A 13,281-nucleotide genomic window follows, 5' to 3' on the forward strand; every position below is an offset into this window, starting at 1 on the left:
GAAACCCCGTCTCTACTAAAAATACAAAAAATTAGCTGGGCATGGTGGCACGTGCCTATAATCCCAGCTACTCAGGAGGCTGAGGCAGGAGAATTGCCTGAACCCAGGAGGCGGAGGTTGCGGTGGGCTGAGATCGCGCCATTGCACTCCAGCCTGGGTAACAAGAGCGAAACTCCGTCTCCAAAAAAAAAAAGAGTTTGAGACCAGCCTGGCCAACATGGTGAAACCTCACCTCTACTAAAAATACAAAAATTAGCTGGGTGTGGTGGCACATGCCTGTAATCTCAGCTGGCTACTCAGGAGGCTGAGGCAGGAGAATCTCTTGAACCTGGGAGGCAGAGGTTGCAGTGAGCTGAGATCATGCCATTGCACTCCAGCCTGGGTGACAAAGCAAGACTCCATCTCAAAAAAAGAAAAAGGAAGAAAAAAAGAAAATAATACACAATAGAGCAGTCATGGTGGTGGCTCATGTCTAATAACCCAACACTTAGAGAGGTTGACCTAGGAGGATCACTTGAGGCCAGAAATTCTTGACCAACCTGGGCAACATAGTGAGAGCCCCATTTCTACAAAAAAATTTAGAAATTAGCCAGGCATGTTGGCTTGTACCTGTAGTCCTAGATACTTGGAAAGCTGAAGTGGGAAGATCACTTGAGCCCAGGAGGTGGAAGCTGCAGTGAGCCATGATCATATCACTGCATTCCAGTCTAGGTGACAGATGAGACAGACAGACAGAAAAAAGAAAGAAAAAGAGAGAGAGAGAGAGAAAGAGAAAGCAAACATACAATGATAAGGATCTAAATACTGTATAAACTCTCATGGATTTTGTTTCTAAAATATAATTAGATTGTTAGAGGAAACATGCTTCAGTATGCCTTTATATAATGTATAATAAGAAATGGGTTCCTTAGAAAAGGTCTATGTGTTTCACACTTTAATCTACAAGAGGGCCAAATGCATTGGGACACTTTGAAACTTTGTTTCTGTACAGTAGGTCTCTTATAATACAAGCTCTTCCTTCTAGCTTCTTTCTATATTAAATATAAAAGCTACTCAAATCTCTCAATTTAAGCATTGTATTAACAGTAATAACTATTACTAAGCCCTTGATATATGCAGGGCAGTGTTCTAAAAACTTTAAATATACTTCTTCATTTATTCCTAACAGTGGATAAAAATCTTTTATTATTTTTCTGATTGTACATATGGAACTATTTTATTTTCTAATTTTACAGATAAAGGAGGAAAGTAATTCACAAACACGATTACTAATTTATCCATGGTTACACGCTAGAAAATGATGAAACTTAGATTCAACTTTACTGCTCCTTAGTCAGCAGTAAAATGCAAAATATATACTTGTTTGGTGATATTACTTGTCAAGAAGATTCAGTTTGTGCTCTAAATCAAACTCTAATTGTTCACAGGTAGGAAGTCACGGAATAGAAGCAGCTTGGGCTGGTGGCAGACATGGTCGGGAAGTCATGGACAGGTTTTTTCCCCTGGTTTCAGATCTCCTTTCACCAAGAGGATTATTCTATTTAGTTACCATTAAACAAAACAACCCAGGTAATACAGACCAGTTTATTGTCTAAGTATTTACGTTGCTGAAATCAAAACTTATTAATGTGAAATACTATAATTTATAAGATAACATGGCATGTTAATGAATCACTTAAAACAGTTAATCACTGACAGTAGCCAATACAGATGTAAATTCATGTTGAAAGAGAAAAGAGGTTTTTAGAAGTAAATTTTTCTGATTTTAAAAAGTATTGTCTTCTCTTTTCCCCATTAATAACCAAATATTCAAGTACAAAAATCTCTAATTTTTCTTCAAATACCTCTCACTGTCAGTATTATGAATTTTCTCTCTACCTTCTAGTCTTAATGCCCTTGACAATGTGCTGTACTCTTTAGTTCGTCTGGAGTTTTATCATGAAAGCTATTTTATTGTATAGGTTTTTATATCTTTGTTTCATATTGCTTTATAACTAAATTTACGATAATTTTTCTTTTTCTGTACACCTCGTTTGATTTTTAGATTATACTAGAAATCCTCAGCCTTTCAAATCACATGATTGCTAGTTTTCTCTTGCTTGCATTTCTTTCTCTTTCCTTCCTTCCTTCTCTCCCTCCCTCCCTCCCTTCCTCTTTCTTCCTTTTCTTTTCTTCTTTCTTTCTTCATTTTCTTAGTTCAGTCTTCTTAGTTTTATTTATTTATAAAAGGAAGAAAGATCTTAGCTTTATTTATTTATAAAAGGAAGAAAGATCTTCGTAGTTTTATTTATTTAAAAAAGGAAGAAAGAAATAAGCTACTACTTTCACTCTCATTGTGCAATGTCACTATTCAGTTTGTCCACACTTTCACTGGCTTTTGTCATCCAAAGAGAAAGATATAGGGCAGAGATTGGAGCCAAGCAACTAAAAAAACTGATCACTTGCTATAACAACAAGGACGATTAACGTTTCCGCTGGGCCTAAAATAGGCCATGATTGCAAAGCAAGCCATTCATTCTGATTACAATTACCAGCAACACTTGGAAAATACAAAGTGCTCCCATCTAGCTGAAGACCATGTTAGCTTTACTAGACATTTATCTGATACACGTTGTTTTGTCAGATGAATACAGCTTACAAATCATCTGTGTTTATCATCTTATTAATTGCTTAGTGATCATGCACACTACCAAATGACTTAATGGATTTTACCTTTTGATATTTTAGAAGAAATTTTGAAAATAATGAAGACAAAAGGTCTACAAGGAACCACTGCACTTTCCAGACAAGCAGGCCAAGAAATTCTTTCAGTCCTCAAGTTCACCAGGTCCTAGCATACAATGTGTGCCCAGAGCCACTGGAAACTGAATACATTTAGCATATTTTGACACTGACGTCATTCATTAGTTAACAAGGAATTTTGCCAGAAATTTCTCATTAAAACAAGGTACAAAGGTGAAACATTCCTTTTTACTCTCTATAGAGTTATTTGCACAAGTACAATTAAATATGTATATTTATAATATGCATTTGAAATATGAGTTATGTATGAAATATTTCAGCATTATTTAGTAGGCAATGGAATTGACCTGGCAAATGTCTTTTTTTGTCATACCAGTCAATAAAGGCAGTTTGCTTTCAGAAGGCAGAGCCAGCAATACACCTTAATTGTCCTATCTCCAGCATGTCAGTTCTCCAACCCTGCGTCATAATTCAGTTCAGGAGGATCCCGATTGCCTTTCCCTTCCACAGACTATTACACTGATTTGTTACATGATGACATTATGCTGATTGGACCTAGTGAGCAAGAAGTAGAAACTACACTAGACATAGGAGAAAGACATTGGCATCAGAGGGTAGGAAATAAATATGACTAAAATTCAAGGACCTTCTAGCTTAGTGAAATTGGTAGGGATCCAGTGACATGGAGCACGTTGAGATATTTCCTCTATGGTGAAGGATAAGTAGTTGTATCTTGCTGCTCCTGCAGCTAAAAAACAGGCACAATACTTAGTGGGCCTGTTTTGGTTTTAGAGGCATCATTTTCCAGTTTCGTTAGGTTACTCTGGTCCATTTACCAAATGACTCAAAACGCTGCTAGTTTTGACTAGGGCCCAGAACAAGAAAATTCTCTGCAACAGGTCCAGGCTGCTGTGCAAGCTGCTCTGCCCCTTGGACCATATGATCCAGCAGATCCAGTGGTGTGTAAGTGGCAGTGGCAGATACGGATGCTGTTTGAAGCTTCTGTAGGTTTCTATAGGTGAATCATGGTTTAGGATTTTAGAGCAAAGCCCTGCTATTACCCACAGATAAGTAGTCTCTTTTTGAGAAACAGCTCTTGGCCCGCTATTAGGCCTTAGTAGAGACTGATACTTTATGAGTCACCAAGTTACCATGCAACCTGAGCTGCCCATCATGAACTGGATGTCATGTGGCCCACCAACACACAAAGTTGGATGAGCACAGCAACACTCCATCATCAGATGGAAATGGTATACACATGACTGGGCCCGAGCAGGGCCTGAGCAGGCCCTGAAGGCACATGTAAGTTACATGAAGAAGTAGCTCAAATTTCCATAGTCCCCACTTAGGCTCCCTGCAGAACGTTCTCTCTTTCAGCCTGCATCTGTGGCTTCATAGGGACTTCCCTATGATCAGCTGACAGAGAAAGAGAAGACTTAGGCCTGGTTTACAGAGGGTTCTATATGATATGTAGCTACCACCCAAAAGTGGACAACTGCAGCACTACAGCTCATCTCTGGGCCATCTTTAAGGACAGTGATGAAGGGAAATCCTCCCAGTGGACAGAACTTTGAGCAGCCCCCCTGGTTGTTGACTTTGCTTACAAGGAAAGATGGCCAGATATTCAATTATATGCCAATTCATGGGCTGCGGCCAATAGTTTTGTTGGATGGTCAGGGAGTTGAACATAACTGAAAAGTTGGTGACAAATTTGGGATGAGGTATGTGGATAGACACTGAATGGGCAAAAAGAGTGAAGGTATTTGTGCCCCATGTAAATGCTCACCAAAGGGTTAGCAAAGAAGGATTTTAATGAAGTAGACAAGATGACCTATTCTGTGGATACCAGTAGGCCTCTTTCTCCAGCCACCCGTCACCACCCAATTGTCTCATGAGCAAAGTAGCCATGGTGACGAGGATAGAGGTTATGCATGGGCTCAGCAACACAGACTTCTATTCACAAGGCTGACCTGGCCAAGGCTACCTCTGAGTGCCCAGTGTGCCAGCAAAAGACCAACACTGAGCCCTTGATATGACACCATTCCCCAGAGTCATCAGTCAGCTGCCTGGTGGCAGGTTAATTACATTGATCCACTTCCACTGTTGAAGGGATAGTTTTGTCCTTACTGAAATAGAACTTATCTGGATACAGATTCGCTTTTCCTTCATGCGATGCTTCTAAAACTACCATCCATGGACTTACAGAATGCCTCATCTAAGACCATGGTATTCCACACAGCATTGCAAGGAACTCACTTTGCAGCATAAGTGTGGCAATGAGCCCATGCTCGTGGAATTAACTGGTCTTACCATGTTCCCTACTATCTTGAATCAGCGGGCTACATAGAGCAGTGGAATAGCATTTTGAAGACAGTACTGGCACCAGCTATATAGCAGTGTCTTGTAGGGCTGGGACAAGGTTCTCTAGAAGGCTGTCTGTGCTCTGAATCAGCATCCAGTACATGATGCGTTTCTCTTATGACCGGGATTCACAGGTCCAGGAATCAAGGGGTCAAAATAGAAGGGTCACCATTAGTCCTACTGACCCACTAGCAAAATTTTTGCTTCCTCTTCCTATGACTTATGCTCTGCTGGCCTAGAAGTCTTACCTAGGGTGGAATGTTTTCCACCAAGAGACACAATAATGATTTAATTGAACTGGAAATTTAAGACTGCTCCTCAGCGAATTTGGGCTTCTTAATGTCTCTAACTCAATAGACAAAGGAGTTATAGTGCTGGCTGGGTAATTGTTCCTGATTACCAGGTAGAAACTGGACTGCCACCCTAGTAGTGGCAAGGAAAGGTATGTCAGGAATACAGGAGATTCCTTAGGGCATCTCTTAGTGTTACCATGCCCTGTGATTAAGGTCAGTGGAAAACTACAGCCTAATCCAGACAGAACTGCTGATGACCCAGGCCTTTCAGAAATCAAGGTTTGGGTCACCACCGGGTAAGTACCATGACCAGATGAGGTGCTTGCTGAAGGCAAAGAGAATACAGAATAAGTGGTGGAAGAAATACCAGCTTTGATCATATAACCAGTCACAGAAACACAGATTGTGATTGTGAAAAAAAGTCCTCCATATTTTGCTATGACATTTTGTGTGTATAGCTGTCTTCTTTCTTATCATTTCCTTATTCTGTAACATAAGATGCATTGATTTTATATCATAGTGTTTAAATATTGTTAATTTTTTAAATTGGCTCCAATGCTCAACCTTGATTAATTTTATATCATAGTATTTAAGTTATGGGATATCAAAGAGAGAGTAAACATCACACGAAGACTTTACCTCCTCTTCTGGGAAATGGGTTAGTGTGTCTTGGGTAGAATGCTGGATTGTTAATCCTGTTAGATGGAATTATGACCTTGTTATTATCTTTATGTGCCAATTAAGTATGGTATAAGGAGATGTGTATGGGTGCCAAATTGACAAGGGCAGACTTGTGATGGTTAATTTTATATGTCGACTTGAATAGTCACAGGGTGCCAGATATCTGTTTAAACATTATTCCGGAGTGTCTTGAGTGTGTTTACAAAGAAGATTCACATTTGAATTGGGGGACCCAGTAAAGGAGATTGCCATCCCCAAGGTGGATGGGCATCATCCAGTTTGTTGAGGGTCTAAATAGAATAAAAAGCAGAGGAAGGAAGAATTCACCCTTTTTTTTCCTTCCTGCCTCACTGTTTGAGCTGTGACATCTCATCTCCTGCCCTCAGATGGATTTATATCATTGGCTCCCCTCGTCCTCATGCCTTTGGACTCACACTGAATTATACCACAGACCTTCCTGGGTCTCCAGCTAATAGATGACAGATCATGGGACCACTTAGCCTCCATAATCATGTAAGCCACTTTCTTGTAGTACTGGTAAAAGATATATTAGACCAATCTATAAAATGGATAGCTGTGAAAGAGAAGGGAGACAGCCATATTCCTAGGCAAATAGGGAAGAGTCCCCAGAACCTCCAACTTGCCCAGGTCATTGTGCACAGGTGGCTTGCCTAAACATGCCCAATGTGGAAAATTCCATTTCTCAACACATGTGCAATAAGGGAAATAAATCAATGTGGACTGGCTTAGACTAAGCACCTGCACATGCACTGGAAGAATGGGATGGAGCCACAAGGAATTTGTGCCTTATGCAAGGAAGAAGCCATGCCTCTTCAGCGCCTGAGAGAGGCCTGGCATTCCATTTGTGAGGTGGAAAACCTGCAAGAAGGACCCATTTTTTTGTGGAGAGCTTACATAGGGTGGAATGTTTTATACTAAGTGACTCAATAATGATTTAACTGAACTGAAAGTTTAAGACTGCTCCTCAGCCACTTTGGGCTTTTCATGCCTCTAACTCAGTAGACAAAGGAGTTACAATGCTGGCTGGGTGATTGTTCTCGACTACCAAGTAGAAACAACTACCAAGTAGAAACTTTCACTTAATAAATTCTGCCCTCCTCGTCTTTCAGTGTGTACGCATGCCTAATTTTTCCTCATTGGGTGACAAGAACTCCAATTTAACTGAACTAAGGAGCAAGATATCCTGCATCAGCTACATTAATAGTTGATTGTACTGGATAGAGTAGTATCCCCCCCGACAAAATTTGTGTCCAGATGAAACCTGTGAATATATAATCTTATTTAGAATTAGGGGCTTTGGAGATGTAATCAAGTTAAAACAAGGTCATACTGGATTAGGGTAGGCCCTAAATCCAGTATCACTTGTGTCCTTATAAGAACAGGAAAATCTGAACACAGTAACAGAGACATAGGGAGGATGCCATATGAAGACAGAGGCAGAGGCTGGAGTGATGAGTCAACAAGTGAAGGAAAGCTGAGGGTTTCTAGAAACTACTAGAAGCCAGAAGAGCAAGTGAGGATTCTTTCTTCAAGCCTTCAGAGGGAGCATGTCCAGCCCACACCTTTATTTCAGATACCTAGCCTCAAGAACTGTGAGAGAATACATTTGTTTTAAGCCACCCAGTTGTTGGCTCTGTTACAGTAGCTCTCAGAAATGAATACGCTGAGTACAAACTTAAAAGCATGATTAAGAATACACATGGTTTGGATTTGTGTCCCCACTCAGATCTCATGTTGAATTTTAATCCCCTAATTTTGGAGGAGGGGCCTGGCGAGAGGTGACTGGATGGGGGTAGACTTCCTCCTTGCTGTTCTCGTGATAGTGCATTCCTACGAGATCTAGTTGTTTAACGGGGAAGGGAGTACTAAACACTGGGGTCTATTGGGGGGAATAGGGGAGGGACAGCGGGGCGGGGGAGCTGGGGAGGGATAGCCTGGGGAGAAATGCCAAATGTGGGTGAAGGGGAGGAAGGCAGCAAAACACACTGCCATGTGTGTACCTATGCAACTGTCTTGCATGTTCTGCACATGTACCCCAAAACCTAAAATGCAATAAAAAAGAAAAAAAAAGGGGGTGTAACACCTCTCTCTTCTCTCTTCCTCCTACTCCAACCATATGGACCTGCCTCCTTCCTTGCCTTCTGTCATGATTTTAAGTTACCTGAGGCCTGCCCAGCCATGTTTCCCATACAACCTGTGGAACTGTGAGCCAATTAAACCTCTTTTCTTTATAAATTACCCAGTCTCAGGTAATTCTTTATAGCAATGTGACAACAGACTAATACACTAAAGAATGATAAATGTTTATACTTCTTCAAGTAGATACAATTCTAAACTTTACTACAACTTGTAAAATTGCTTCAAAGAGAAATACGAGAATAAATTTGCAAGTTGATTATACAGGAAGATTTTAAATAGTCTGTCTCAATTACTACTACATCAAGGAGACCAAAAAGACAAGAGGAGATTTGAACAATAGCAGTGAGTTTGGCATCATAACTAATATAGAACTCTGAAACTAACAATCGGGAAATACATATTCTTTTTCAAGCACTCATGGGATATTTATAAACATAATTACATACTACACCAAAGTAAGTCCCTATAAAATTTTAAAAATCAGTATGATATAGCTAGTCTTCTCTGACTATAAAGTATTTAGGTTATAAATTGATAACAAAAATAAAATTAAAACTCCTCATACATTTACAAAATTTAAAACAGGCTTCTAAACAATTCATATGTCAAAGAAGAAATATGACATTTTAGGCCAGGCGCAATGACTCATGCCTATAATCCCAGCACTTTAGGAGGCTGAGGAAGGCAGATCGCCTGAGGTCAGGAGTTTGAGACCAGCCTGGCCAACATGATTAAACCCCATCTCTACTAAAAATATAAAAATTAGCTGGGCATGGTGGCATGCACCTATAATCCCAGCTACCTGGGAGACTGAGGCAGGAGAATCACTTGAGCAGGAGAGGCAGAGATGGCAATGAGCTGAGATCGCGCCATTGCAGTCCAGCCTGGGCAACAAGAGCAAGACTCTGTCTCAAAAAAAAAATCAAATGACATTTTGAAAATTACTGAACAGAAAGTGAACTAATGTAAACTGTGAACTGTAGTAATAATCTATCATAATACATTATTTGCATCTTGCATTACTGTGGTACATCTAAAAAATAATGCAAGATGAAAATAATTGCGGGGAACTGTGCGTGTGTTTGTAGTCAGGGAGAGGAGGTTCGTGCAAACTCTGTTTTTTAACATGCGTCTACAATAAAACTCTCTGTACTTTCTTACCAGTTTTCCTGGAAAACTAAAACTGTTCTAAAAAATATTTAAAAGTAAGAGAAAAAACAAAGCAAACAAAAAGGCAACATAATGATAAACAAAAACTTCAGGCTAGTGCTAACCAATGGGATGAGAGGAGGTAAAGATGGCTGGGAGAAACGCTAGAGGAGAACCAGGCACCCAGCTAAACACCGTAAAGGGACTGCAATGTCCCAGTTCTGAAGTTGGAGCAGAGGGTTTTTTGGGTGTGAGTCTTATTATTTTAAATTTATGTGAACTGGGCCATGCACAGAGGTTCAACTGGTGTACCAAGTTCCTTAGTAGTGACACAAAAAGTTTATTGCTTATGCATTTTGTAATCTAATGTGCTTTGTCCAGGGGACAGAAAGTGTTGTATTAGGTTTAGTTATTCAGACACTCAGGATCCTTCTGTTTTGTGCCACCGTCACATTCAGCCTGTTACCTCTAAGTTAAGATCCTGCATGAGAGATTTTTGAGCCAGTCCTAGAAGTAGCATAAGTGACTTCAAATGCCAGTGGCCAGGACTCATTCAGATGATTCCAATATAGTTAAACTGTATCCCCAAGAAGAAGAAGTAATTCTTGTAATTCTTTCCCCTAAATAATTCTATTAGACAAGTAAAACCTTAACAACAAAACCAGATAAGGGTTATATAAGAAAGGAAACTGTTGGGCCAATCACATTCACATAGAGGAAAAAAAGAATAAAACTTCAACAAACTAAATCTAGCAGTATATATAAAACAGATGACACACTATGAGCAAGTTGAGTTTATCCCAGGAATATAACCATGGTTTAATAGAAAAATCTATAAATTCCATTTATCATTCTAATAGGTTAAAAGGAATAAAATAACACATTATCACCTCAACAGATGTGGACACACATTTGTTGAAATTCAATGTACCTGGCAAACTGGAAGAGAAGGAACTTTCTTAACCCAATATGCTCTGTATACAAGAAACTGGCAAATACTCTGAAAGCAGAAATACTGGAAGTATTCCCTGTAAAAATCAAACACAAGAGAAAATTGCCACCTATCACCACTCCTATTCAACATTTTCACTGGAAGTCCTAGCCAGCAAAATAAGAAAAGAAAAATGAAAGGGAAAAGAATAGAAAAATATGAACAAAATTGTCAATACAGATGATAGTATTTACCAAGAAAACATTTTAAAACCACTGACTTATTAATCATAATAAAAGCGCTTAGGAAAGTGGTTGCCTATAATAAAAATATTCAAAAATCATTTGTATTTCTATACATTAGTCCCCCAAAGTAGGAAAAAATAATAATACCACTAAAATGATAAACAATAAGGCATCATGGAATAAACATAACATGTACAGGACTAACATGCAATTAGATAAAAAAACTTTTTTTTTTTTTATACAAGGTCTTGCTCTGTCACCCAGGCTGGAGTACAGTGGCATGAACTTGGCTCACTGCAACCTCCAACCCCCAAGCTTAGGTAGTGCTCCCACCTTAGTCTCTTGGGTTGCTGAAACCACAGGTGTGCACCACTACAACCATATAATTTTTTGTATTTTTAGTAGAGACGGGGGTCTCTCCATGTTGCCCAGGCTGGTCTTGAATTCCTAAGCTCAAGTGATCCACCTGCCTTGGCCTCCCAAAGTGCTGAGATTACAGGTATGACCCACCACGCCCAGCCTAAAAAACATTTTAAATACCTAAGTAAATGGAAAATTACTTAAATTACTTCCTGTTTATGACTAGGAAGACTCATTATAAAGATACCAATTGTTCCTATACTTAACAGTAAAATTCCAGTCAAAGTCCCAAAAGCGTTTTTCATAAAACCTGAGCAAATGACCAAGAACGGCCTAGACACTCCTAGATAATAGGAGGAGCATGAGAGAGCTTGAAGTACTCAGAAGCCAAATACTTATTATTAAACAACAGTAATTAAGTCAGTTTTATACTGACCCAAAGATAAACTGAAACAGAATGAAAAGTCCATCTAGAAACATGTACCTATATAGAAATGTATGAATGATGAAATGGAACTGCAGAAATGGAATAGTGCTGTACAAGCGATTATATTCAAAGGGAAACAATAAAATTAGATTATTACCTCACACCATATATAAAAGTTCACTTAAATGGATTAAGTTATAAATAAAAAGCTTGAATTTTAAATTTGGAAAAAATATAGGAGAATATTTTTATGACAATGGAATGGGAAAGTATATATATACAACCAGGAAGAATCACAGATCCCAAAGACTGATAAATCCAGTTACAGTAAAGAGTTTCATTCATCAAAAGCATCATAAAGAAAATTGAGGCTGGGTGTGATGTAATCCCTGTGCTGTGGGATGCCAAGGAGGTTGGATCCAGCCCAGCCCATCCATGTTGCCCCCCTAAGACTTGAGGCAAGGGGAAACTGATGAAACATGCTGTTGCTCATGCTAACTATTGTATTAATACTATGAGTAATTAAGCTCCTTGTCTCTGACACAAACGCTTTGTCTTTTTCTGCCAACAGTGAAACTGTGGCAGACTTAATTTGTCAGGTTGCAAGTAGAGTAAAATCTCAGGTCCTTTACATTTCTCGACAGTGCAGTGTCCTGCAATTTTCCCTTGCAGAACTTCCTTTAGTTCTGCCTTACTGGAGTCAATGATTTTTCACTTGCCCTTGGTGATGGCACATTTGGAATTTTAATAGATGATAAAAATATTTTTATAAATGTCCCAAACTGAGTTTTCTGCTTAATAGTTTTGTGCAGTTTCTCCATGTTCATGAGTTATTCACTCATTTTCACTGTTATATTCCACTGTTCATTTATTCATTCTTTGGTCAACGAATTTTAGCTTGTTTCCAGTTTTCCCTATTATGAATAATGTTTCTATAAACATCTCTGTACATGTCTGTTGGTACTCTAGTATCAATACCTAGAAGTGGAATTTCTAAATCATACACTACAGTTACATTTCAATTTACCCGATAATGCCAAATTGTTCTCCAGAAAGGTGCCAGTTTACTTGCCAGCAGTGTCTATGAGTTTCTGTAGCACCATATCCTCACCAATATTTGGGACTGTTACACTTCTTAGATTTTTCCAATCCAGTAGATATAATATTGATTTATATTTTCCTAATGAATAATATGGTTGAATTTTTCATGTTTGTTAGCCATTTAGATATTTCTGCTGTATTGTCATTTAAGCATTTTTGTATCAGATTTCTGTTGTCTTTTTACTTGCTGATTTGTAAGAACTAATTCTTCATATATTCTGGCTACTAATCTCTATATTTTACAAACATTTTCTTTTTTTTTTTTTTTGAGATGGAGTTTCGCTCTTGTTACCCAGGCTGGAGTGTGCAATGGCGCGATCTCGGCTCACTGCAACCTCCGCCCCCTGGGTTCAGGCAATTCTCCCGCCTCAGCCTCCTGAGTAGCTGGGATTACAGGCACACGCCACCGTGCCCAGCTAATTTTTTGTAATTTTTAGTAGAGACGGGGTTTCACCATGTTGACCAGGATGGTCTCGATCTGCCGACCTCGTGATCCACCCGCCTCGGCCTCCCAAAGTGCTGGGATTACAGGCTTGAGCCACCGCGCCCGGCCTTTACAAACATTTTGTATTCAAATCAATTGTCTCAATTTTCATTTGTTTTTTTGAGACAGCATCTTGTTCTGTCACCCAGGCTGGAGTGCAGTGACTCAATCTTGGCTCACTGCAAAATCTGCCTCCAGGTTTCAAGCAATTCTCATGCCTCAGCCTCCCAAGTAGCTATGATTATAGGAATGTGCTACCACACAAGCCTCCGGAATAGCTTGGACCACAGGTATGCATCACCACAACCAGCTAATTTTTGTGTTTTTAGTAGAGATGGGATTTTCAC

At 39.3% G+C, this 13,281-nt stretch overlaps 1 protein-coding gene across 5 annotated transcripts in view; it reads left to right on the top strand.

The window, feature by feature from the left end:
* Window positions 1-13,281, top strand: part of HEMK2 (HemK methyltransferase 2, ETF1 glutamine and histone H4 lysine) — a 30,053-nt gene that overhangs the window by 8,915 nt on the left and 7,857 nt on the right. For 2 of the 5 annotated variants that reach the window (XM_002761333.7, XM_002761334.7), the window contains 2 exons: window positions 1,428-1,569; window positions 2,728-8,336. In XM_002761333.7, coding sequence (XP_002761379.1) covers window positions 1,428-1,569; window positions 2,728-2,834 — 249 coding nt within the window. In that variant the 3' untranslated portion in view covers window positions 2,835-8,336. Of the gene's footprint in view, window positions 1-1,427; window positions 1,570-2,727; window positions 8,337-13,281 lie in introns of those variants that run through there. The other 3 variants (XM_017967167.4, XM_017967168.4, XM_078358431.1) reach the window with 2 other exon arrangements.

Source organism: Callithrix jacchus, chromosome 21 (genome assembly GCF_049354715.1).
Source record: "Callithrix jacchus isolate 240 chromosome 21, calJac240_pri, whole genome shotgun sequence".
In the NCBI taxonomy this organism is placed as follows: Eukaryota; Metazoa; Chordata; class Mammalia; order Primates; family Cebidae; genus Callithrix; species Callithrix jacchus.